The sequence below is a fragment of the Lycorma delicatula genome, chromosome 1 (assembly GCF_047948215.1).
Source record: "Lycorma delicatula isolate Av1 chromosome 1, ASM4794821v1, whole genome shotgun sequence".
In the NCBI taxonomy this organism is placed as follows: domain Eukaryota; kingdom Metazoa; phylum Arthropoda; class Insecta; order Hemiptera; family Fulgoridae; genus Lycorma; species Lycorma delicatula.
Genome location: NC_134455.1, coordinates 225,630,519 through 225,654,641, shown reverse-complemented (window position 1 = coordinate 225,654,641; position 24,123 = coordinate 225,630,519). Strand labels below are relative to the sequence as shown.

General features: G+C 30.3%; 1 protein-coding gene across 4 annotated transcripts in view; it reads right to left on the bottom strand.

Annotated features, from left to right (window-relative positions):
* Gli (carboxyl ester lipase-like protein Gli) overlaps window positions 1-23,630 on the bottom strand; it is a 120,407-nt gene extending 96,777 nt beyond the window's left edge. For all 4 annotated transcript variants that reach the window (XR_012757446.1, XM_075373692.1, XM_075373701.1 and 1 more), the window contains exons 1-2: window positions 22,499-23,630; window positions 5,154-5,438 (exon numbers count right to left, since the gene is read on the bottom strand). Coding sequence is in view for 3 of the 4 variants with exons in the window: in XM_075373692.1 (XP_075229807.1) it covers window positions 5,154-5,438; window positions 22,499-22,816 (603 nt within the window). In the remaining variant the exon portion in view is untranslated. The remainder of the gene's footprint in view (window positions 1-5,153; window positions 5,439-22,498) is intronic.
* Between the last annotated feature and the right edge of the window lie 493 nt (window positions 23,631-24,123).

Genomic DNA, 24,123 nt, shown 5'->3' with positions numbered 1-24,123 from the left:
GACAAATATTAAACATCTCTCTTGAGAGAATCTGATTCCATACTAAGTCAAATAACATTAAGATTTTGGCAACATGTAGTTTGTAATTAAACCCCCTTTTTCCCACATTATGAGGATCAGAATATATATCACATTCCAAAAAGAAACTTCCAGTTATAAAAATGATTATTAAATTTTTATTTTGACTTAGAATTTAATCATTAAACATGAATAACGGAGCAACAATATTTTGTTTATTAAAACTAAAATTAACTTAGATCAAAACAACAACAGTTGTTTACATTACAATTGTTTTATGTTGTTTTATAAGCACTGCTTATTTCTAAATTATTTAATTTTTTATTAGTTAGTTAATTTTTTTTCTATTTATTTATATTTTCCTGCACTGTCTATTGATGATTGTTTAACTACCAAAACGGCCATATTACAGTAAATATTTAAAAGTTTAGGTTAAATATTAAAATACATATTTTTAAATGGACATTCAACTGAATAAATATTCATAAATTGCGTAGATATAACTGAATATTTATATCAACAGAAATAAACAAATTAGCATTTGTAAAGCCAGCATGGAAAAAAAAACATGTGTTCACCATTTGAAGTCTTTACCACGTATCAATAAATTCTCATTAATAGATGTAACACCTATAACAATTAAAAAAATTATTTTTAGACAGCGTAGTGAAACTTCTGCAGCATTTTGGAGTAGATTAGTGCAGTACGTATAGTTCCATATGCATTAAGTCTTATTGAGAGGATATCAGACCGATTCACAAAGATCTTGACTACCAATTTACAGACAGATTTTTCTTTCACTTTCATAGATGACTGAGGGTATGTAGTGAAGTAACTAGTAACATCTGAAGTTGTACATGACATCTGTTTCATTACCAGTAAAAATAAAATCAAGCAATTCACAACCTTCTTCTATGTAGGACATCTAAAGCTTGACCCATTTTTTGTTTGTGGTCTTTCATTTACAAATGCAATGACAAAAGTTGTAGTCAAAATCTAAGCAGATAGTATTTGCTATTCTACAAATAACTGGAACAATTAATATAAAAGCTAACACGATGCTATAACAATATCATGTTATTTAATTACTTGCACATACCGTTTTCATACTCTTAATTTATTCATCCCATTAAAACCATTAAAATTTTAGCTGTTATCACATTTTGAATGTTTATAAAATGGATAAATTCTTAAATTTCAGTCTACAGCAGTATCAACTGTTTCACTGACTTTAAAAATTATGCTTCAGTGACCACAAAGAGGAGCAGCAGCATTTGACAGATTACAGCAAACAATCCCAACAACAATACAGAATTTTGAGTTCTGTAAGTCTGGCACCAATCTTGGCATGAGAAATTATTGAAGGGTCAAAAGTTTCTATATAGCTGTTGAAGTTTATTATTTTTAATTTTTATTAACACTTTTTTCATAAAGTAAAGCAGAACAGATACTGAAAAAAAGTTAAACTATAATGGCTACATGTAAAAAATCAATTCTACATATCTCAAAAAATGGAGCATCCGTAAATAAAGACAAAATACCATTTTTCTTTCAAATTAATTGGTAGTAGTCATTTAGCCACTTGTACAGAATGCAATTTCATTGGAGATCGACGTAGGGAAATTTTAATTTAAAATTGTAAAATGCAAAACAGCTGAATACACAACTAAAGGACTTTTAATGAGTGCAAGAAAAGAAACTTTAAAAAAATAAAGAATAATAATTCAGGTTTGATCATTAAGTTATAAGAAATGACAAATATTTAGGAGTCCAGGAATAAAAGGTTATACCTGTGAATCACATCTCATGATAGCATAATTATATTCTTTCTGAAGGTAGAATTGAAAGGACTACTTTTAAAGATCAACATTCAATTTAAGAGAAAACATTCCCAGCCAGAACCTGAGATCTAAAATTTTATGTAACCAAACAGAGGTGGCTCGCGTATAGGCACTGTGGAACTGCAGCACCACTTATTTTCACTTGATATTATCGATAAAATTTAATATAATGAGTCCTTTTTACTATAATTCTTTCTTTATACATGTATAATATATAATCCCGAAGCTTAATGTCAGTAGCCATCCCCCAGTTTATGAAAAAGATACAAAAATCTTTGTATGGAACTGTGCGCTTCACAGTTCCAACGGCAAGGTGTTTGGCTGTAGTGCATATATGCACATAGGAAGCTGCATGTGAGGCTGCAAGGGAGAGAGAGCACTGTCGCTCCTGCTGTTCCGACCCTCGCATGCTGGTGGAAGGTAGTTATTTTTTTACACCACATGTGTTGTGCTTAAAAACAGTGTATCTTATTCTTGAATGTGATAAATTGTAGAATTAAATTATTATCATGCTTTCAGCTATTCTATTTAATTCATTTTTTTTCAGTTCTTCTATTTTACAGAAAACTTTAACCATGGCCTTGAAAAGGCCCAGAAAACAATTTTCTGGAGCAGCACCCCCACTAATTTTAGCTATGAGCTGCCACTGATTCCAAAAGTCATTTAATGTCTTCACAACTCAATTTTGATTTAGAAAGTTTTAAAATTTTAAGGAATTAGATTTAAAGATAGATTATCTCTTTCACTCTACCCTTTCTACCTTACTCTCCTCTCTCTCTCTCTCTCTGTCTGTCTGTCTGTCTCTGTTGGTGTACTCAAGCATACCTGCTCTTCTGAAAAGACAAGATTCTAAAAATGATGAAAGCAATAATTAACTAATTATCTTTTTAATCTTTTGTATAAGGGTGGATATAAGTATGGTTAGCAGTCTAAAAAGGCTGTTTTACATCTGCAATGCTATTTATACAAATTACATACAATATTATAGAGGACGTTTTCTCTTAAGATTTAAGGGATAGAAGTCATTTATTACTATCCTTGAATGTGTTTATTATCTTCAAGTAATTGTTATAATAGTGGAGGAAAACTACAGACTAAAAAATTCACACAATTAACTTCTTTTGACTGGTATTATTTATTAACCAACAATGCAACAACTGTAAGATTCAGTAGGAATTCCTTATTAAAATTAATTAAACATTACAGAAAATGAATCATATAGTTACAATGTTATTGAAGTGGCAAATACATTACAATTTTCTTTAATCAAGTTATATTTTTGTAATGTTTAATATGATTTACAACGTATAAATAGGAGCCCAACTTTTTAAAGTAACTATAAACCTTAAAGTCCAGACTAATTAAACAAATTAATTTCATTCGCCATACTAATGATTATAACTAAACTGCTGTGTAAACATATATAAAAGATGATTTTGATGTATATTACTTTTGCTAAGTATCAGGCTGTAACCAGAGTCAGTCCTAAATCAGTAAAAATACTACATGGTGGTAATTTAAAATAATTTTTTAATAGAAAAATGTTACTTTGAATACGTAAGAAATGAAAAACTTGAAATACTAAAAACAAGTTTATTGAAAGAGCCTAATTTATTACAATTTATGTTTATTTAAATACTTATTTTCATGTTATTTATTAATAGTTCAAACTTTTTTAACAGAATAATATTTTTGCTTGTGCCCTAAATTTATCAATAAGCCCAATAAGTAACTCTAAAATTACTTAAATGTAAAATGTATCTTTATAATTACTCCAATAGGAAACAAGTCCAAGTTACACTAAATTTCTAATAATAATTCAAATGCAGTGTTAAGAACATGTAACAGAATTGACAATGAAATTAATATATATATTTTTTTTTAAAAGAAGTAAGCTACCTACTACTCTTATGAAGCCATTAATACCCCTTCCACTACACCTTATTCTAATACTAGAAACAATGAAGTCCTTAATTGAACAATTGAGCCTATGTTTCAGGGGTTAATTGAGGTATTGCATCTAAGATGGATGGCCTATTTAAGAGCTATGACATGACATGTTCTTAATCACTTCTATAAATTAGCTGAAATTAATTCTATTCATAACTTTCCTTTTTTTAAGGTTTATAAGTTTAATTGAACCTGTTCTTCTACCATAATATGTCTTTATTTGCTATATAAACATTATTTTATAGATTCTTTATCGAATTAATCATTAATATAAAATTAACTATTTAATTAAGATTATCAAAGTATTTCACTTATTTTAATTGTGCAAAAAGATTAATCTTAAGTATGGAAATTGTACATTATATTCTCCAGAAGATTCTTCTTAAGTAATGAATATGAAGATGAAAAACAGAATTGGAAACAAGATAAGATCAATACTTTTGCAATTGGTTGAACATATAAACTGTGCACGCAAACACATGGGTGCATAGGAAAAGAAGGCTGCTAAACTATCATGTATTTCCAAACATTAAAAATAGCATTATGAATAAAACATTACATATTTTAATTAAAAAATAACAACAATATGTATTCTATGAATATGATTTTTTTCTTGTACTGTTTACAATAAAAAACCGACTTTGAAAAATTATTTATTCCAATAAAGTTACATAATTCAAGCATGCTGAGTAAATTAAAACATTCTGATTCCATGGGGTTAATATGTATTCCTCAACAGTTCTGGCTCCTACATAGAATTCAATGAAAATTACTTGTGCTAGGACAGGCAGAAATATGGTGACATCAAAGAAGAAAACGCAAGACATAATTTGGTTCACTGAAACTAAATTGATTTTCCTTAAATGAGACTTTCGCCATGAGTATGGTGGCATTGTGCCTTGTGCCTACATAAGACTTTACATACCAAAAAATCCTTAAAGAAGGAGGGATTGTATTTTACAAGGAAACTCTTACAGTGGTTACCAATTTCTGAAGATAGTAGAAAGAATTTGAGCCTCTTACATTTCTACTCAAAGTAAAGAGCACAAATGTGTATAAAAAATAAACAGAACAATTATTTACTAAATAACACCAGAAAAAGGCTTTGTGTTCATATGTATAGCTATCAAACTTTGAATGAAATTAAATCAGATAACAAACTTAAGAGAATTTACTTTTCAAACACAATGTAAAGCAAGTTCAGAAAAGAGAAGATTTACAAATATCTACCCTTTTATACTTGCCCATTATACTTTATTCTAGTGCATAAACACTGTAATGCAATGAATCATGACATAAAAAATAAAATATGATAGTCATTGAATCAATAATTAATAAAAATACCTTAAAACGTCCCTCTCCAACAGGTGCTACAGCATATGGAATGCCCACGAAGACTGAAACGTTACCCATTATCCTTTCGACTGGTGTTAGACCCGGTCTATAACCTGAATGAGGATCAGGATTATCATAGAGGTAGACTTTGAAACCCTGAATCTGACCAACTGGGGCTGATACAAAAACATCCCTTTCTAAATTGAGTGAATCTGGTCTCATTTTACCTTGAAGATCTGGTCGCCATCCTCCTAATACTCCCGGCAGTCGTATTCCATTAGGTAAACGATATGACTGAAATAAAAAATTAAACAATATTACGCACCAGTAAAATAAAGTATAATATATATTAATATTAGTTATAATTAGGTAAAATATAATTTAAATTAGGAAACAAAATGAAGAATAATCTACTGAGAACAATTCAAAAATTCCTTTCTGCTAATTATGTAACAGTTTTACAAAAACAAACATTTTTTTCTTTCAAAAAGAGTAAAATTGAAGAAATTGTTGATAAAAATTTATTCAAATAACTAATTTTTTTTTTCTCACTTTTTTCGATTAGAATATTCTACACAATTATTTCTTATTAGTAAAAAACAGATAATTATTTTTTTTTGAGGTAGTTAATAAGCAATATATATATATACACAGACAGAAACACACAAACAATATTCCATGGGAAAAGTTTTTACCTGGAATTAATTTAATTTCTATTTGAACAGTGAAATTTAACAAAACTTATCTTAGAAATTTTATTGAAATTAGTTTATTTATTCTTTCATGGATTATGATACATGTGTGCAGAGAAAGAGAAAGACAGGTAGAGAACTTAACATCTTGATAAAGAAAAAAAAAATTTTATTTAGGGATTTTTCAGTATAAAGAATTTACCCATACCAGGAAATTTCTAACTAGTTTTAAATACTAGCAAAATAATTAAAATGTTGCGCTAGCAACATGATGGTTTTAGAATGATCTTGAGCAAAAATAATGGGAAAGTGACATAAATTTTGTGTTAAAATTTAAGAGGGGCTGACTATAGAACCAACCAATGGGCTATTACATTACTGGGATTTATTTGATACTACTAGCAAGTAATTAATTTCTCTTAATCTATCAAATAATGAAAAAAATGTATTATTTGTAATTAATTAATAAATCAATTTTTATATTTTTTATTTATAGATCAATAGATTAGAAACTAGTAAATTACGTTTGACTGTAATGTACATAGGTACAAGACACACCAATCTAAATAAGTTACGTAGTAGTGAATAGCATTTGCATTTTAGTGGGCTGGCATTGCTGATAACAGTACATTCAGTTTGGAGAAAAATAATAGTGTAAGAAATCCCTGGGAATATTCTGACTGATGATTAATCTACACTTGATGGTGATACACTACAGTGGAGTTTTAGCATTTCAATGAGAGATCTGACAAAATGAAGTTGCATGTCTTATAAAGAATAGGTTGAAAAATTTAAGTTTGGATATGATTATGACAAAACAATAAATCTTTGTCAAAGAAAAAATCCAACAAGCATTAATTACTTTGTAAAATCATATGGAAGGAAACATTTTTTTGCATCTTTTTGATGAGGAAAATTTTAAATTTAAATTATATCATTATAAAAAGTTTGAAAATTTATGAAAATTCCACTGAATCTGTATAAATGAAAAAATTTTTCATTTTAGTGTTTATTATTTCTGAAACAATCATCAGATTAAATTTAAATTACATTAAAAAAAAGTAAATATCCCTAATATACTAAGAAGAAAAATGTTTTTTATTATTTAATAACAATGTAATTTATAATATTTTACAACATATATGGAAGTAACTGCATAATTAATAAAATCTATTAATTAAACTTTATTTCAATTTATTTGTTTAATTTCTTTAATATAATAAATAACTTAAGTCTCATAGTCCAAATACAGTCATTTATTATTAACCTTTTTTCAAGATAAAGAAGAGAAATGTTCACAGTATATGAAAAATTTCCAAGCATGACTGGAATTTGAAACCAGAATCTTCTTGATGAAAGGTAAAAATTTTACAACTATGCCAAAGAAGACTGATGGGAGACTGATGCTAGTCTAGTTTCTCCATTTATTAATTGATATTATAAATTCTGGTTTATAAGGTTGATATTGGAACTCATTTTTTATTAGTAATTTTATTTTTTGCACTTACATCAGTTTAGGTAACATATTTACTTGCAAAATTACAACACTTATTTCATACAAAAAAGGCATGAAAATTATCACAAGGCTTATAAGAAGTCAAAATAAATATTAAAATGTTCACTTCATCCAAGAAATTATTATATAGTTACAAATAACAAGCAAAGTTGAATAACAATAATGTCGAAAAAATAAGGCAGTACCAAATAAAGGAGTGACGTTTTTTCCAAGAAAATTAATCTGATATGTTCTCTATTCTTCATATCCAGCATGTAGCCTATACTGTTTTCTATAAAGATTTGAAAATTTGTCCGATGTTCAGCTTGTCCAGTCTGGTTCGAATTTCGAATTTTTGATTTCGAATTTACGAATAGTTAGAAAAAAACTAGGCTTATTACTGGGGAAAAAACTGACAAAATTTTATAAAATATTAATGTGTTGCTTATGAGAAGTAAGAGGAAACTCTCTTTTCAAAAATACATTAATGCGTTGAACCATTGTTATGGCATATTCCGAAAAATATAGGTTCTTTAAACGCGGTAACGTAACAGATATTTAAAATACATAGCCAATAAACAAAGTTACGTAAATATTTCACTGAAAAAAAGGTACAGTCATTTTTTAAAACTACACCACTTTTAGTAAATTTATTTGATAATTAAAAAAATTATTTTTATTTGCTTAAATGGTAAAGCCGTAATTTTCTCAAATCTGCAATTGGCATATGTGAAGTGCTAGATCTTTCGTACTCCGGTTATTAACTCTTATCGCAGGAATTTTTAACCCTAGGTTAAAAATTTGAAACGTAATTGCTAATAGTATTCTATTTAATCTAATCTACTTATTTTTAATCTATTTTACTTATTTTTCCCGCATGGCATGAAAAACTGCATCCTAATCATGAAAAAAAATAATGGAACGGGGTTATGTTTGAAACTTATAATGAAAAGTTTTTTACACGAAGATCGATCGAAATTTTCTCGAATTATTGCCAACAAAGGTTTTTCACTCTGGCTATGTAACTAACACAAGACTGTTTGGCCCAGATGGCAGTTCCTCTTAAGACTTCAGAAACCTTAACAACATAGGCTGTTCATGAAGCTAAGAATAAGAGAATAAGAATCTATAACAAGAGATAATAAGAATAAGAATATTAACGAAGCCAAAATAAGAATTAAAATGCTTACTTCATCCAAAAATATTATTATACAGTTAAACATGTATCTTTAAGATAAAATGCTTCATTACAAAGATATAACGAAAACCAATTTCTGTACTAGTTACAAGGACTCCCCGTAAATATTTCATACTAAGAGGAGTTAAATGTTTAAAACTGCTGATATTTAAATAATTATCAAAATAAATTCATCCGCAAGATTCGAAAAAAAAAAACGGTTGGGTAGTTCTTTCATGAGGCTCAACAGGCAATGTAACTGACTAATTTCCTTCAATTTTAAACGAAACTTAAATGTGTAATCAAAATAATTTTTTTTTCAGGTTTCACAAAAAAAATGTTCTATCTCAAATATCATTTCGAACAACAAAAGAAATGATGACAGTGCGGTCAGAAAATGCATAAAACAAGCGATTATTAGTTCGCCACTACTATGCTGACAGCAACAAAAACGTTTCCTCTACGAAAGAAGACATAATATTATGACATACGTCTTATAAATAAAATTGTTGACCGTGTTCACACAACACGGAGTTGACACGAGTTGACACGTTCACAACATACACGCAGTTATCTCTAGAGTTACTGGAGGGGTTCGACTAAGGCTTGATTTATTGGCTATTCATTTGTTCATTGTTACAGTTAAAGAACAAATAAAGCGTAAGTAATGTTTTGAAGTTTACATTTATCACTGATAATGCTCGGATATTACTACCTGTTTTTTTTTGGGGGGGGGAGAAAAAAAAGACGGGTGATTCACTTACGATGCAAGACCATGTGATTTCACCTCTTATAAAGTGGTTACTCGTTACTGTCAGGTGATAAGCGAATCCTCAAAACTCCAACTCAGCTATTTTGACTATTTACCTACCGCTTTAATAGAACCATACTTTATCAGCTCTATAGGGCTTCTGGAGGCACGAGGGGACGCCTTACCTTAAGGCGAAGGACGCCTTAACTTTTTTATTAAAGGGGACTAGGAGATTGACAGTGCCTAGGAACGAGTTACCGTAATTTGTAAGGCTACTGGTTTTTCATTGGTCCCAGAAAGTAGAAGATATTTTGAAATTATGATTAGAATAACTCAATATTTCTGTTTTTGCAAGTTGAGAGAGGAACTAGATATCTACTCTTACTAATCTAGATGATTCCATCGTCTGTAGAATCAGATCCCACAATTTGTGAACCTATAATCAGATTTTCTTCCAATATAACATTATTTATTATTTTCCTGTTACATTAATCATAAATTACAAAGAGGTTAAAGGAGATAAATAAATATGGTGAATAATCTGAAAAAGAAATGGGGCGACGTATTCCTAAATAACCTATGTCATGCGGCAAGAGTAAGCTTTTAAACACTGAAGGAATTTTCCATATAAATTCCGAATTTCCGAGATAACCTCGACAAATAAAGAAACACGTATGTGTCTGTAAATATTAATATACAGCGTTTACAATATTACTAAAATTTTACGCATTAATTTATAGCAGCAGGTTCATTTATGTTATGAATGCACTCGGTGATTAATAATTTGCAGTGCGATACATAAAAATTATTAGTAATTCAGTAATTCCATTTCTTGCTTAAAACTTCTTTTTAGTCGTCCCTACCATATCAAGCCAACTATCCGTAATTGTATTTATCTTTCTTAGCGGGAATACTCATCTTTCTTAGTGAGTACCGGATTCCTTCCAATTAAGAAGGTATAAGAAAATAATAATAAAAGGAATCCAGAAATAAATAAAAGAGATCCTTTTCTCAGGCTAAAAGGTCCATTTAAAAATCTGTTCTTTGTAGTACTGACAATAGCACGTCTTCCAACAGCTTTTGATCGATGAGAAGGGTTACCGGACCGGAATAGGAATTTATGGGAAAACGTAACAGAAGATGAAATTATTACGCTTCAACAGGTAAGGAATGAGGGGGGTACTGCTTCTGCTGGCCAGGGGATATAAAAACTATAGGGACCAGTAGAACAGTCAGTGATATTAAGCGAGGCCGTGTTCGACAAAATTGTATGACAGCGTTATCAGTAAGTGTAGTAACGAGTGAAGAGTACGTCACAAGCATTCTGCGTGGGCAGTGAGTGAATGCAGAAAGTTGTTCGGTGTGTTATTGGTAGACAATAGAGAAAGTGACAGTATTAAATTCATTCGTAAAGTGCAGGATAGTTTTATTGAAAACAGCAAAGATTTGCTGAGAATGGAATTGTATGAACTTTAGGCTCGTCTAATCTTATATTGTTGTTAATGCAATATCAGGTGTTAATATTTGCGAGGAGATGTATCCAATAAAAAAATCAGTACGGTAATTCCTTATTTATATTTTGCTGATATTTAATCACTTGAAACAAATTTTAAAACGACTAGAAATAAAAATCGGCCAAAATTATCCTAAGTAGTAATAAAGAAAGACATGTTTACCGTTGTTATTACAATACCCTGGAGAGTAATTAAACTTGCATGTCTGAAAGGTTTGTCATCATAATACTAATTTATTCTTCAATGTAATTTTTTATTAAAACAAGGTAAAGTTATTTACATTGAATAAATTATGTTTACGAATTCGAATTTACACTAACAGCTGAAGCAATGCGGGAAAACCCTCATCTAGTTCAGTGTGACAAAAAATATTTTTCTATTAAAATCAGTATTTTATAAGCAATTGCGTTATTTCTTCAATCAGTAGATTCGAATATTAAATGGAAGACGATGCGTGACATCACCTTACGTAAAAAGTTAATATACAAAGCCGCCATTATAATTTCTGCATACACAGATTATTTGACATTATTTATTAATCATAAAGAATTGCACAAGAAGAGAGATTTGACGATAGATACTGAGAATAACGAATTTTAAAGCACATTACAAAGTTTTACAAATAACAAAACGTTCGTTCTAACAGAAAATTTGATATATTTACACTAAAATAAACGACGACTAACTAAAATGATAACAACTGATAACTTAATTTACTGATAAATAAACCAAATAAAACAACTGACTTGAATACACTGTTGTCATTTATAGATTGTTTTTCATTTATTAGGATTTTATTAAAAATCTGGGTACCTGGTTGCACTAGTATCACTTCATTTTAACAACCAAGGGCAAACCGTTTTTACATATGAAGAATGTAAAGTAAGTATACGATGCTAAGGTAATTCCATCTGGGACACTGAAGATGCACTCAGAAAGTCTAGGTAAGCAGGCACAATAAGAGATATAAACTTTAGTCTGACTAAATCTTTCAACATTATTGTCACGTCTCATTACACTTTCTGTTCCATCTATGAAGAACTAACGAACGAATCACGAATCCCTGTTAGGTATCACTCATCCACCCACAATTTTTTGTAACGATTTCACATGTAGTTAACTGTAAGTGTAAATTCAATCGCTAAAAACGTAAAATATATTTGCAGCTGGAAATTTCTGTATAGTTAATTGAATTATTGCGCAGAAATGATTCCGATAAAAAAAACTTTTGTCCAGTAAAAAAAAACTGAAAAAGTTGTAATCAATAGCACGAAACTAAAAATTAAATCGAAAAAATACGGAAACAGAATGGCTCATGCGAGAAACACTAGAGTACGTTGCCAAAGTTAATTGCATTTCTTAATTGTTTTGATATTTAGAATGTTGAGAACTGTTGCCTTCAGGAAATTGATTTTTTAACTGTAAAATTTTGGGCATTAGCAACAAGACAAAATAACCGTTATGTTAAATAATGTAACTCAGGGTACGATAGTTGTATAAGATTTGCCGATTAAATTTATTTATACACAGTCTATAATAATAAAGAAAGATTATTATTCATACTCGATAGCTTGATCTGAAATACTGATAAAATGTAAAGAAATCGTTCCGCAAAATTTTATATTATTTATAATTTTTAACTCGTTCTCACGCAAACTACTTGTTAATAATGAAATATAAACAACATAACTTCTTTCAGGTAAAAGATTGAATTTAGTTCAAAGAGAAATTTAACTAACAACTTCGTGATTACACTGAATTATTTTCAATATACAGTATTCTAATATCCTGGAAATTCGATTTATTTGTATGTGTGTGCAAATGCTCATTACAGTAAAACTTTTATAACTATTTAGATAAAAATATTAATCATATTTTAATATAAAAAAAAAAATTACTAATAATAAAATCAAAGCGATACAATCCGTCACGCATCGTATAAGTTTTTATGTTAAATAATCTCCAGCATTAATTTTTCAGTTTTGGATTTACTTAACTCCACCCAAAACTGAATGTTATCGAGCTACACAAACATATGCCAAAATATAGTGAACTTTACTATTAACTTAACTCTTCAAGCAACCCTCTTTTTATGTTAATTAATTACGCTTTATATTAGGAGACAACTGCTCATTACAGAATTAATAAACTTATAAATACTAAGTAATTTCATCGGACATGAACTACGAATTAGAACGCATCAGTACTAAACGAACAATTTTTAAGTAGAAATAAATAAGTATCCAATTATTTGTCAGGGTTTCATACGAAGGGTTAAGTGGTTGATTCTTGAATTAGTTTCCAGCCATTTGTTTCTACTATTCGGTTCATTGTTTCAAGTTAAAACCAAAATTCAATATTCCAAGTTTAATATCAAAAACACAAATACAACAGAAACATTTTTATCGCATCGAATTCCTTTCAAAACCTTAAAAAGCCAATTCAATCTACTACGACTTCTTAGGGATGTTTATTATACATGACCAAATGTACTGATCAATAATGACTTTGTTGTACATGGCTAACGTTAACTGAATCTTGTGCATTTTTGGATATTGATTCCGAATATGAAGTCAAAGTTTTCTTATCGACCTCAGAGTTTTTATAATTGATCTTCTGATTTTCCAGCAAGTACATGTTCATGAAAATGCAGATACAATATATTATCTTTTTATTCCAGCAGTTAATTTGCTAGAAAAACTATAATTTATTTTAGGTGATAATTAGGCATGAAACGAAAGGATTATTATTTATATAGTAAGTAAAACGATTACAAATGATACACAGATGATTCATTTTTTTTTCTAAATGTAATTATAATCACCACACGTTACGCAGCGTATGGGAATTTGGATTTTGTTTTGGTGACTCAGTGTTGGATGTAATACCGTAGCATTTCTCAGGCTGCGGTTCGCGACCTCACACATGATACATGATGATATGAAAAGAGGGTCGAGAAATTAGCCTATAACTTTACGTACAAAGAATAATGAAATCATTTTATGAAAAAAAATAATTTATTATAAATACTTTACTTACTTTTGCAAGTACAAATGTAAAGAAAATAAATTAATGAGGTGACTGCGTTTATTTTTTATTTAAAAGTTTCTCCACGTGGATTTATGTTAGAAACACACAAAAGCAAATCGTTTTCAAATGATAAAAGACGACTCCTACATTTAGTTTTTAGCGCAAAGACGAGAAATACTTTTCATAGAGGTAAGACGTAGCAAAGGTTATTAATATTTTCAATGTTTCTGTGACTAAATCTCCATATTCACTTCGACGAGCAAGCCAGAACGTATCGAAATCTTTCAGATGTGAATATTAGTTGTAACGTTTTACCGGCAGACATTCCGATGAACTGGTCGTAAATCTCAATTGGTAACTTAGCAGCTGCAACATCCTTTTCACTAAATGGATTCAGTATACATCTCGTCGAGAAATTTTTTTTTATATTTCAGGAAATACAGCGCCATTGAATTTTTAGCTTACGCGAATGTATCTTTATGCTATCTAAACTGATGTGAATAATAGCGTCTTCTTCAAACAAATTTTTCTTAATATAATCGGACGTGAATCAAAACTTTTCGTTTGAGGGCGAATAATCCAGATATCAAGCTTCTTAATGAAAACATGAACTTTGCCTGTCATTAATAAAATGTTTTTATCACATCCTTGTAAATTCACATTCAAGTCACTTAAATGGAAATTTATCTATTTTCCAGAAGAATCTAACTGAAGAAAAAAAAAACAGTTACACCGTTTGACCGCACAGTAAAAAACCGAAACCTCAGCTGTTATTATTATCTTCAATGAAACTACGCTTTTAAAAAATAAATAAAGGCATCAGACGCATGCCTCGCATTCAAAACTAAACTGACGTTCTGCAATACCTTACGCCTCTTTTAAACTGAGAGCACGACGTGCTCAAACGTATTCGAAAACGACTCTCTCACAGCGAATATTATGCAAGCAGACTAAATTACTAAGAGCACGTACACATCAAGTTGGAAGTTGTAAATTGCACAGGTTTGTACACTTCATATATGCATGTTCATACTCGTTGCTATCATCGCAGCTAAATAGATTTTTAACCAGTATTTAACAGTATTTTTAACCAGGTTTCATTGGGTCTGATCACGAAATATTCATTATATATTTTATTTTACTTTCTGAGGGTCATGGAGCTAAAAACGTTGAGAATCACTGTAATATCGTAAAAAAATAATGTATCATGCTGGCTAAGAAAAATCTCAACTACATCCGTAAAGCGAGAGCTCTCGTATGTGTAACATTTAATGGTGCAGCTACTTTTCCTACCGATTTTGTGATTTTATTTTTCCACGTAAATTCAGTGTATATACTATATTAATGTGTGTATAGGGTTTAAAATTTATAGCGTTTAAAATACGTGTTTGTGAACGTATTGTAATGAATGTTTTAATCAAAATGCCAAGCAGTTGCATTAACCATCGAGATACTGTTACATATATGGTGAGATAATATTAAATTCTCACAGAAGAAATATATATCAAGGGATAAAAAAAATCATATGAATACATTTTGGAAGTAAATTAAATGATCAGGACAGACCCTGGGCTCCTCATAGTTTGCGCAATTCATGTGTAACGCTGTTAACTGGTTGGTTGAATGGATGTCGTCACATTGCATTTGCAATTCCAGTGGTATGGGATGAACCATAGGATCACTTCACGGACTGCTATTTTTGTATAATGAAAATATCAGGGATAACAGCTAAGACTAGACATCTAGACATACTTTTAAACATCCTGATAGTCCCTCTTCTGTAAGACTAGTGCCTCACAGTCCACGGTTTTCAATTTCAGTACCAAAAGAAACATAGAAATTAGACGAAGATAAAGCTGCTGATATTGAAGGTTGTGCAACTTATCTGATGATGAAATGAATCCAGACCTCTCAGAAAATAAAAATACTGAACCACACTTAATTAATCAGTCAGAATTAAATAACCTCGTTCGAGACATAAATTTATCCAAGAATCAAGCAGAAATTCTTGCATTACGAATGAAAGGATGAACTTTTTACAGCAAAATATTAAAATAAAAGCTTTCCGTAAAAAGAGTATAAATTTGAACGTTTCTTCTTCCAATAGACATAGTTTACTGTAATGACATGGAATCTTTATTAAACATTGTCTCACGAAACCGTGTAGCACAGCATAACAGGATGATTCGAGCGCAATCTAACCGGTAAAAATACTTTTTTTTTACTTGACGGATATTATATTACTTGACGAATACTATATTTTACTTGACGGATGTATAATCATTACTATCGTTACTCGCAGAAAAAGATACTTTAACCAGCGTCTTGACTTTTATCTAAAATGCTTTACACACATCACACTTTGTTATAAGATTGTTATATCTTCAATCTTATATTGTTAATCTATATCAATCTTTGTTATACGGGATATTATATCTATAATCTTTGTTATTGGGACCAACAGTGTAAAATAAAAACTTTGTACATCAGTTAAAGTAAACCATAGAATTAACATTACGAATGATTGCTATTTAATAGTAAATACCGCAAAATACTAAATTTATGATTGCTTTATAATAAACAAATGTATTACTTATATATGATGCTGCACGGATTACTTCTAATCTAACGCTTCAATTTGTTTTTCTTTGAGTTCAATAAAATTTTTGTCTAAAATAAAACATCTATTTATACCGATTGAAGTATAATTGTAAATCAAAGACTGCAAAATTAACCACTGGTTGAATGAACCCGTTACTTTTAATCGATCTTTCTCAGCCGATGATAATAATGGCAATATTTTGTCGCGATATTAATAGTAAAAAATTCATATATTTGTAAATCATGCAAACAGTATGCGTGACTAAATACGAACGTGGAGTGTGAAAGGTTTTGGGGGAGATATCAATCGATATCTATCAAGTAGCTTATTTTCACATTTATCTTTCTCTACAACACAAAATATTTTATATTAAGTAATAATAATCAATGAACAGTATCACCATCCGTATTAATTTTATAAAAATATACCAAACTTATCTAGTACAAATTAAATTAATTAATTACACTGGGGAATAAAAAAAAGAATTTTTGTCTCAGGAAAAAATATATGATTCTGATAGTACTTTCTCCTGAATTCAGATACGATATCGGTTTTTCCCCATCAAGCAAGGTTTCCGAGAAACGGGCATTTATAATTTCAAACATTTTAATACTTTCCTCATTCTTAACTACACAATATTCGAACATTTGACTCGCCTATAAAGTAAGAAATGACAATTTTCTGCTATATTTCGCCGCCTGTAGAGCATTCCTCTTGATGGTCCAACAATAATCGGCCAGCATATTAGGATTCCATTTGCCTTGATTCCTCTTTTCCATAGCTGAAATCTCCTGATGAAAGTGTTCCCCGTGCTCATCGCTCACTGCGCCAAGATTTTTGGGAAGAAATCTAGGTACGAGTGCAGGAATGAACCCGTTACTTTTAATCGATCTTTCTCAGTCGATGATAATAATGGCAATATTTTGTTGCGATATTAATAGTAAAAATTTCATATATTTGTAAATCATTCAAACAGTATGCGTGACTAAATACAAACGTGGAGTGTGAAGGGTTTTGGGGGAGATATCAATCGATATCTATCAAGTAGTTTTTAAGGACATATTAGAATCAAATTTTTATAACATGTTATAAGATCGCTGACAATATCACGGTAATTTTCCGCCTTTCGATTTCCTTAAAAACTCTGAGTAACACTTTTGAATGCTTGCCAAGCTGTTTTCTCCAATGGATTCAATAGTTCCTCAAACTTTTCATCATGCAATAGTGATCGTATTTGTGGATCTACAAACTTTCCTTCTTTAAAACTTCTGTTTTAAGTACATGAAACCAGGAATATTCCCCATGGCCTTGACGAAATTTTCAATAATCCTAGTTTGATATGTAACGAAGGTATATACACATTTTAGGATTACACAATGGGTCACGTTTCACATTTCTCTGTTCAGGAATGAGTGATTCGCGTTTAGGCCATTCTTTTTTAATGAAATGGTTTTTTTCTGTCCCTACTTTCCCATTCACACAAAAAAACAACATTACTTTGTGTAACCAACCTGCAGACCAAGAATAGGGGCAATTACCTTCAAATCACCACAAATACTGCTTTCATACACTGCACATTGAAGCTTTTCCAATATAAATTTAAAGTTTTCATATCTTTCTTTCATACTAGCAGAGTGAGCCACAGGTAATGATTGGAATTTATTGTCATTATGCAGAAGTACAGCTTTTAAACAAACTATAGAGGAATCAATGAATAAGTGCCATTCTGTTGAGCTATGTTCATACAAAGTGTCTACATAAGAGAAGAAATATCATTACAAAACATTTAGCCATTTTTCTCAGAAAAATAATCTTAATTCAGAATGACGATTATGATAAGTACATATCTTAGTATTCTTTTGAAGAAAATTCCATTCTATTAGCGGGGAAGCAAGCATTTCAATTTTCATTTTCTATTTTTTGGATAACTAAATCCGTATGGGATCGCTGAGATTCAAAAGTTTGCTTTGTTCAAAAATTGTATCACCAGAATCAGTTTCTTTTTCTTCCTTAAGACTTTGGTATTATGAGACTCTGAAGACTTTGGTATGAGCAATTCTTCGCAGTGTGGAACTGATCCATTGTAGATTGCAAGTTAGGGTACGGGTACACCACTATATGTTTTGATTTTGAAGTAATCCCTTTAATGTTTTTTAAGCAGAAATAACAGTCACAACAGTGATCTTTGGGTCCCTTCCAAATCATAGGGATAGCAAATGGCATGTGGCGTGTGCCACTTTTCCATGCAGTGAAAAGCCTAGAACACGATAAACAACAGATATGTGGGGCCCAGGCCCTTGTTTGGTCCCTGACTTTACACCCAAAATAAAATTTCATAACACTTTTTTACTAATGCAGTAAGGTTTCGCCTTTGGGACTAGAGCGTCACTTCACCACATACATAACAAAAATTGTTACGATGATTTAAAAAACTCTAGGCATTTTGTAACTAACGACTAATTAAACGAAATAAAGTTGTAAATATGTAATACACAATAATTCAGACACACAAAGCACTCACAATGACGTGTTTACTGGTTCGCTACTTTCCCACAACTGGCATCGTTCTGATGAAATTGTGCTATACTAGATCACATTTGTACACGTCTGAACCTGCACAACAGTAGCAACACTATCCCTGGAGTTAGCTCATTTGGTTCCATCATATTTACAATGCTCTAGCAGTTTTTACTTGAAAATGAACAAATGGGCGAAAAAAACCTTTCAAAATATTTAAAATAAAAAACTGTGGGTGATGGAGAAATTCCAAATACATATTTGAAAACAGGATAAAAAACTGCATTAAGTACACCTATTGGTACTCGTGAGACAAAAATCGTGTTGACCAGTGTTATCGGTTTTTATGCTCGATCGAAATAAGTACAGATTTTGTTTTAGATGATTACGGCCTCATTTCCGTAAAACATCTAAGCAATCATAACAAATTAAATTACCTATTAGGCTAATTACTCTAACTTATTAGTAACCTAAACTAGACTGCAAGTAAAAGAATTTACGCACTTCAAAACATATTATTTTCCTATGAAACAATTGTATATTCAGAGTCAGTGTTTTCTGTATAACATTCATTGCATCGTCAGATATTGTTATATCTCTTAATTAATTACCTGTTCATTTTTTTACTTTCCCGGCTACTATAGCAATAAATGCTGCTTAACTATAACGGGAAAGTATGGATCAGTAAAAAAAAAAAATTGCTATTTTTTTAAGTTTTGTGCCTTAAGAAGGCATTAAAAAAAGATTAACAAAGAACAGATTTAAATAAATTGTAAATCTGCGAAATAAATTTTATTCTGATGCTTCCAAGTCAAAAAAAAACTATTTTTATCAGATGGGACGTTTGAGCATATACACGTATATATGTTATATACGGCTGCATTTGATTATACAACTCTGGACCGCGTTGACCGTTTTTCCTCAAACTTGGTAGACAGATACTATCTTCTTTGGATGAAAGAATGTAATAAAATTTAAAAAATTGGAAAAAGAGGTAGAGTTGGTTTAGCAGAAATGAAATTTCAAATCTTTACTGAGGCACTTTAGAAAAAAAGCTTTTCTTACAAAAGTTGAAATTGCTTTTATCAAGATCATAAATTACCAGAAATTTTATTTAATATTCTTCCCCTAACTCCCCCCCCCCCCCACCCAAAAAAAACTATATATTTTATTCTTTTTTTTAATTGAATATTGCATCATAAAAGGAGTTAATGGGTATTTTTGCATCTATATTTTCAACATCAATAGGCCTTTTTAACCACTATAATTTTTTTCCCACTGCAACTCCAATGATCTAAATCTTGTAAGTTACCCATTGCATTTAAAATGTAAAAACCTTAATTTTTTTGATAGCCATCACGCTTTACTATTTCTTTAAAAAAAAAATTAGCCAACAAATTTCACCTTCAGAAAAAAAAAGTGTGTTTATTTACAATTATGGCTGAATCTTTGTATTTTTAAAAAGTTATTTTTTAAATTTATTATCACCACTTAGAAATTACTTTCTTAAAAATTAATTTTACCCGAATTCCCCTTGAGTAAAAAGCCCCTCCAAAAAACTTTTTTTTTTCGCAATTACAAATTTTTTACGTTCAAAACGTATTTTGTTAAACAATAAAGTCACCAAAATAATTTACATAAATGTAATTCTCTTATATTTCCATGTAAGTTATGCAATCAATTGCCGGATTTTTTAAAACTGTAACTAATCTTTTCAACTCGATTAAACACTTGTGCAGATGAAACTATGTAAATAAAACCTATCATGAAAGAAGTTTGCTATTTTGACTTAGCAAATAAGATGATAATCTGGGTAAAATTATCTTACACAAATTCTAGCACGCTAGCTACAGCTTTGAAAATCATAGTTAGTGTAAACACCAGACGTTCGTAAATAAAAACGCAAATTGAAGTTACACCATTCAATAAGATCAATTAAAAACTCGATATAAAATCCAACTTTTATGGTTCGAAGTTTGCCTACTGACTTTAAGCTTACGTCTACACGCTTAATGAACGAACAGCTAAAGATTGATTCAGCTAAGATAAATGATTATTTAAAACTCGAATACACCTTCTTAACTAGAAACCCTAAAGTAAATATCAGGTATTCAGGTTATTTTCCGACCAAATTAGCAGTTAAAATAAAATTTACCTGTAGGAATGATCCAGGGATCCTCATATACAAACATACCGGTTTCCAGCCATTATCGCTCATACATTCGAGAGAATGAATGAATTCGGTCAGCAGATCGAAAAGAAGTTTATTTACAATTTCTCTAGCTACCGATTTTAGTGTTTTCATTCGGGCCACCGGCGGGATAGTTTCATATTTACAAAATAAAAAATGACTTATTTCCAACAACTACGAGTCTGAAGACTAGAAGAAGACACAAATATCCAAATCGGCACAAGGCTTACATCTCCATTATGCAGAGAACGAAATTGACGAACAATATTTTCAGATTCTACAAAAAAATACACACAAACACAATAAAAAATAATATCCGATCACAAAATACGTGCGTCGGTCTTGAGAAAAATTCCGAAAAAATTTGGTCAAATTTTCATAAAGTACTTCTAAAATTACACCCTGTTTACTTTGTAAATTATATTAAATCTTTTTGTGCAATTCTTTTGAAAGGTTTTTAGGCGAATTCAAAAAAAAATTGTTATCGATTCCAAAGACCTTTGACTGAATACAATTCCGAAATTCGGACCAAATCATATCGTTATGAAAACGTGATACTCATTTATAACGCATACAAATAGGAACGCAGCGTATTATAGAAATTATTTTAAAAATTAATTTAAATTAAAAAAAATTACTGTATACTTAAGTCAATTAGATTCTGCAATTATTTTAGTTTGAATTCTTATCGTTTATAACCATGCAAATTACGATTTCTCAAGCTAGTTTTACATATAAAAACTGTCTCATTAGTTTTAACTTCAATTTCAAATAAACCTTAACCAGTGAGATCTGAATTAAGTCATTTTTTGTACTAATTATATAGTTATATGTAGCATATGTAAAACAATTTCAACCAAAGTATTAATATAAGGAAAGGCTAATAATATAATTATACCGAGTGATGTCAACGCGAAGGCGTTTTTCACGCGCCTCCCCCCAAAAAAATAAATTAGCTTGATTGTAAGCATAGACGACATTGCATACCAGCATGCAATTATTTTTAATTCCGACAACTTTAAAATGTTAAACAGCTGATCAGAATAAACAATTTGCAATCGATAATTATAAAACTTGCACTGGTAAGGAAGATTTTTAATTTAGAATTAAAAATCTCATAGCAATGGAATGCTTAATCAATCAAATTGATTAAAAATACGCTTGAGTATCTATAACAATATAATATAATAATTATCCGGATAACAATATAGTTTTTAATCAATGAGATATAAATTTATATTTTTAAAAAAATTTACATTAAAAAAATTTATTTATTTTTTTTATTTTCCGTATTATCTGATAAAAAAAGGAACTAAAAACATTGTTTGGATAACGATTAAGAACTTGAAATAATTAATCTTGATAATGATTTAAATTCAACTTACTTCTAAAACTGATCCAGGAACAGGTTGTCCAGCTGGCGATAATTTCGTATATGCACCATCAATGAAGCCTCCTCCTAATTGGGGGTTGTACGAGTAAGGGTCATTTGGAAATGCCTGGCCATACCGCCTATTGTTAAACACATAAGTTCTATAGTTTGGATCACCAGGAGCAGGCGGTACATAAACATTGTCATTGTAGTGTTGTCGTTTGTTCTCCTGAGCATTTATTAGATTAGTAAACAGAATACCAAACAGTAAAATAAAATAATGTCTACTTGTTATATTATTTTTTTTGAACGTAACAAGTAATCTCCTCATAATGGGGCCGATAAATTCAAGAAACTGGTTTTAATCAACAGAACGTTTATATCTCCTTATTGGGGGCAACGCCCCTTTTCAAACAACTATGCCATGCGAGTCGTGCGTACAGATGAATGACAACTCTTGTTTTCGGTTACAACACCGGACATCCGCAAAATATTACTCATTAGCAACGAATCAATGAAATACAGAATCGTATTTTATGTTCTGGTAAAAACACATCTTATTCAATTACAACATGCAAATGTCACAATAAAACGAACACTAAACAGAAGTACGAACTGGGTAAACAAACTTTTTGTATATCTGAAGCGGCAATAAAGTTATTTTATCGTAACACAAAGAAAACTGGCAAGCTTTTTTCGTCTGGGATATGAAACACTAATAAAAAAACTCGGAGTTAGAAAAAAATTTCATAAAAAATGAATCCAGTACAAAAGACAACTTGTGTAGTCAGTTATGCTTATTAGCATAACGAATAAATGTGATTTTATAATTCAGTAAATAACTACAGAGTGTACACAATTCGTCATTTCACGAGTATTAAAATTATGAAAACACTTTATCGCATCGATAACGCACAAACACTCGGCCACACCTGAGTGTTATACAAGCACACCTATATCGTTCTCCAAACTGAAATTTTTCTGTATATATACATTACATTTTTCTAGGAAACTAACCACATTATACGTACGTCAGAGCAAAAGATTAGATCACCTTGCTACTTTATTGTACATTAAAGACAAAAAAATTTCTTTCCATAGCGTCTTTAATCAACGAAGGACGGAACAACAGCTTTGTTTGGCTCTCACTGCCATGGCACTGAAACTTTATAAAATAATCGCCTGAGAGCGCCACCTGTTGGATGTTTACCGAACAAGTTGTTTGAGTAGCGGGTTGCTTACCATCAAGGAATTGTCACGCTCGCAACATATACAGTATTAATTCTGTGCTATTTTTATAAGTTAATAAACGCCAAATGACGCAAAATACATTCTGTAACACATTCAGTCCCGCAGGTTTTTTTTTTACAAATGTGGCTGAACCCCATAGCTATCACAGGTAAAATACAGAACCAAATTGTTTAAATAGGCTTTTTACCATCAGGAATCGAAACATTAACTTTATAACGTTACATTCGGGATAGGAAAGATTGTCTCTTTATTGTAACCAGCTGGGCATCACCTGTGATATCCATGGGCATTAAGACATAGATTTAATTAAATATCGCACTGACATAAAGACATGTTTTATTTGAGTAAAATGAAAAAGTAAATCATGATAAAATATCAGTACTTTCT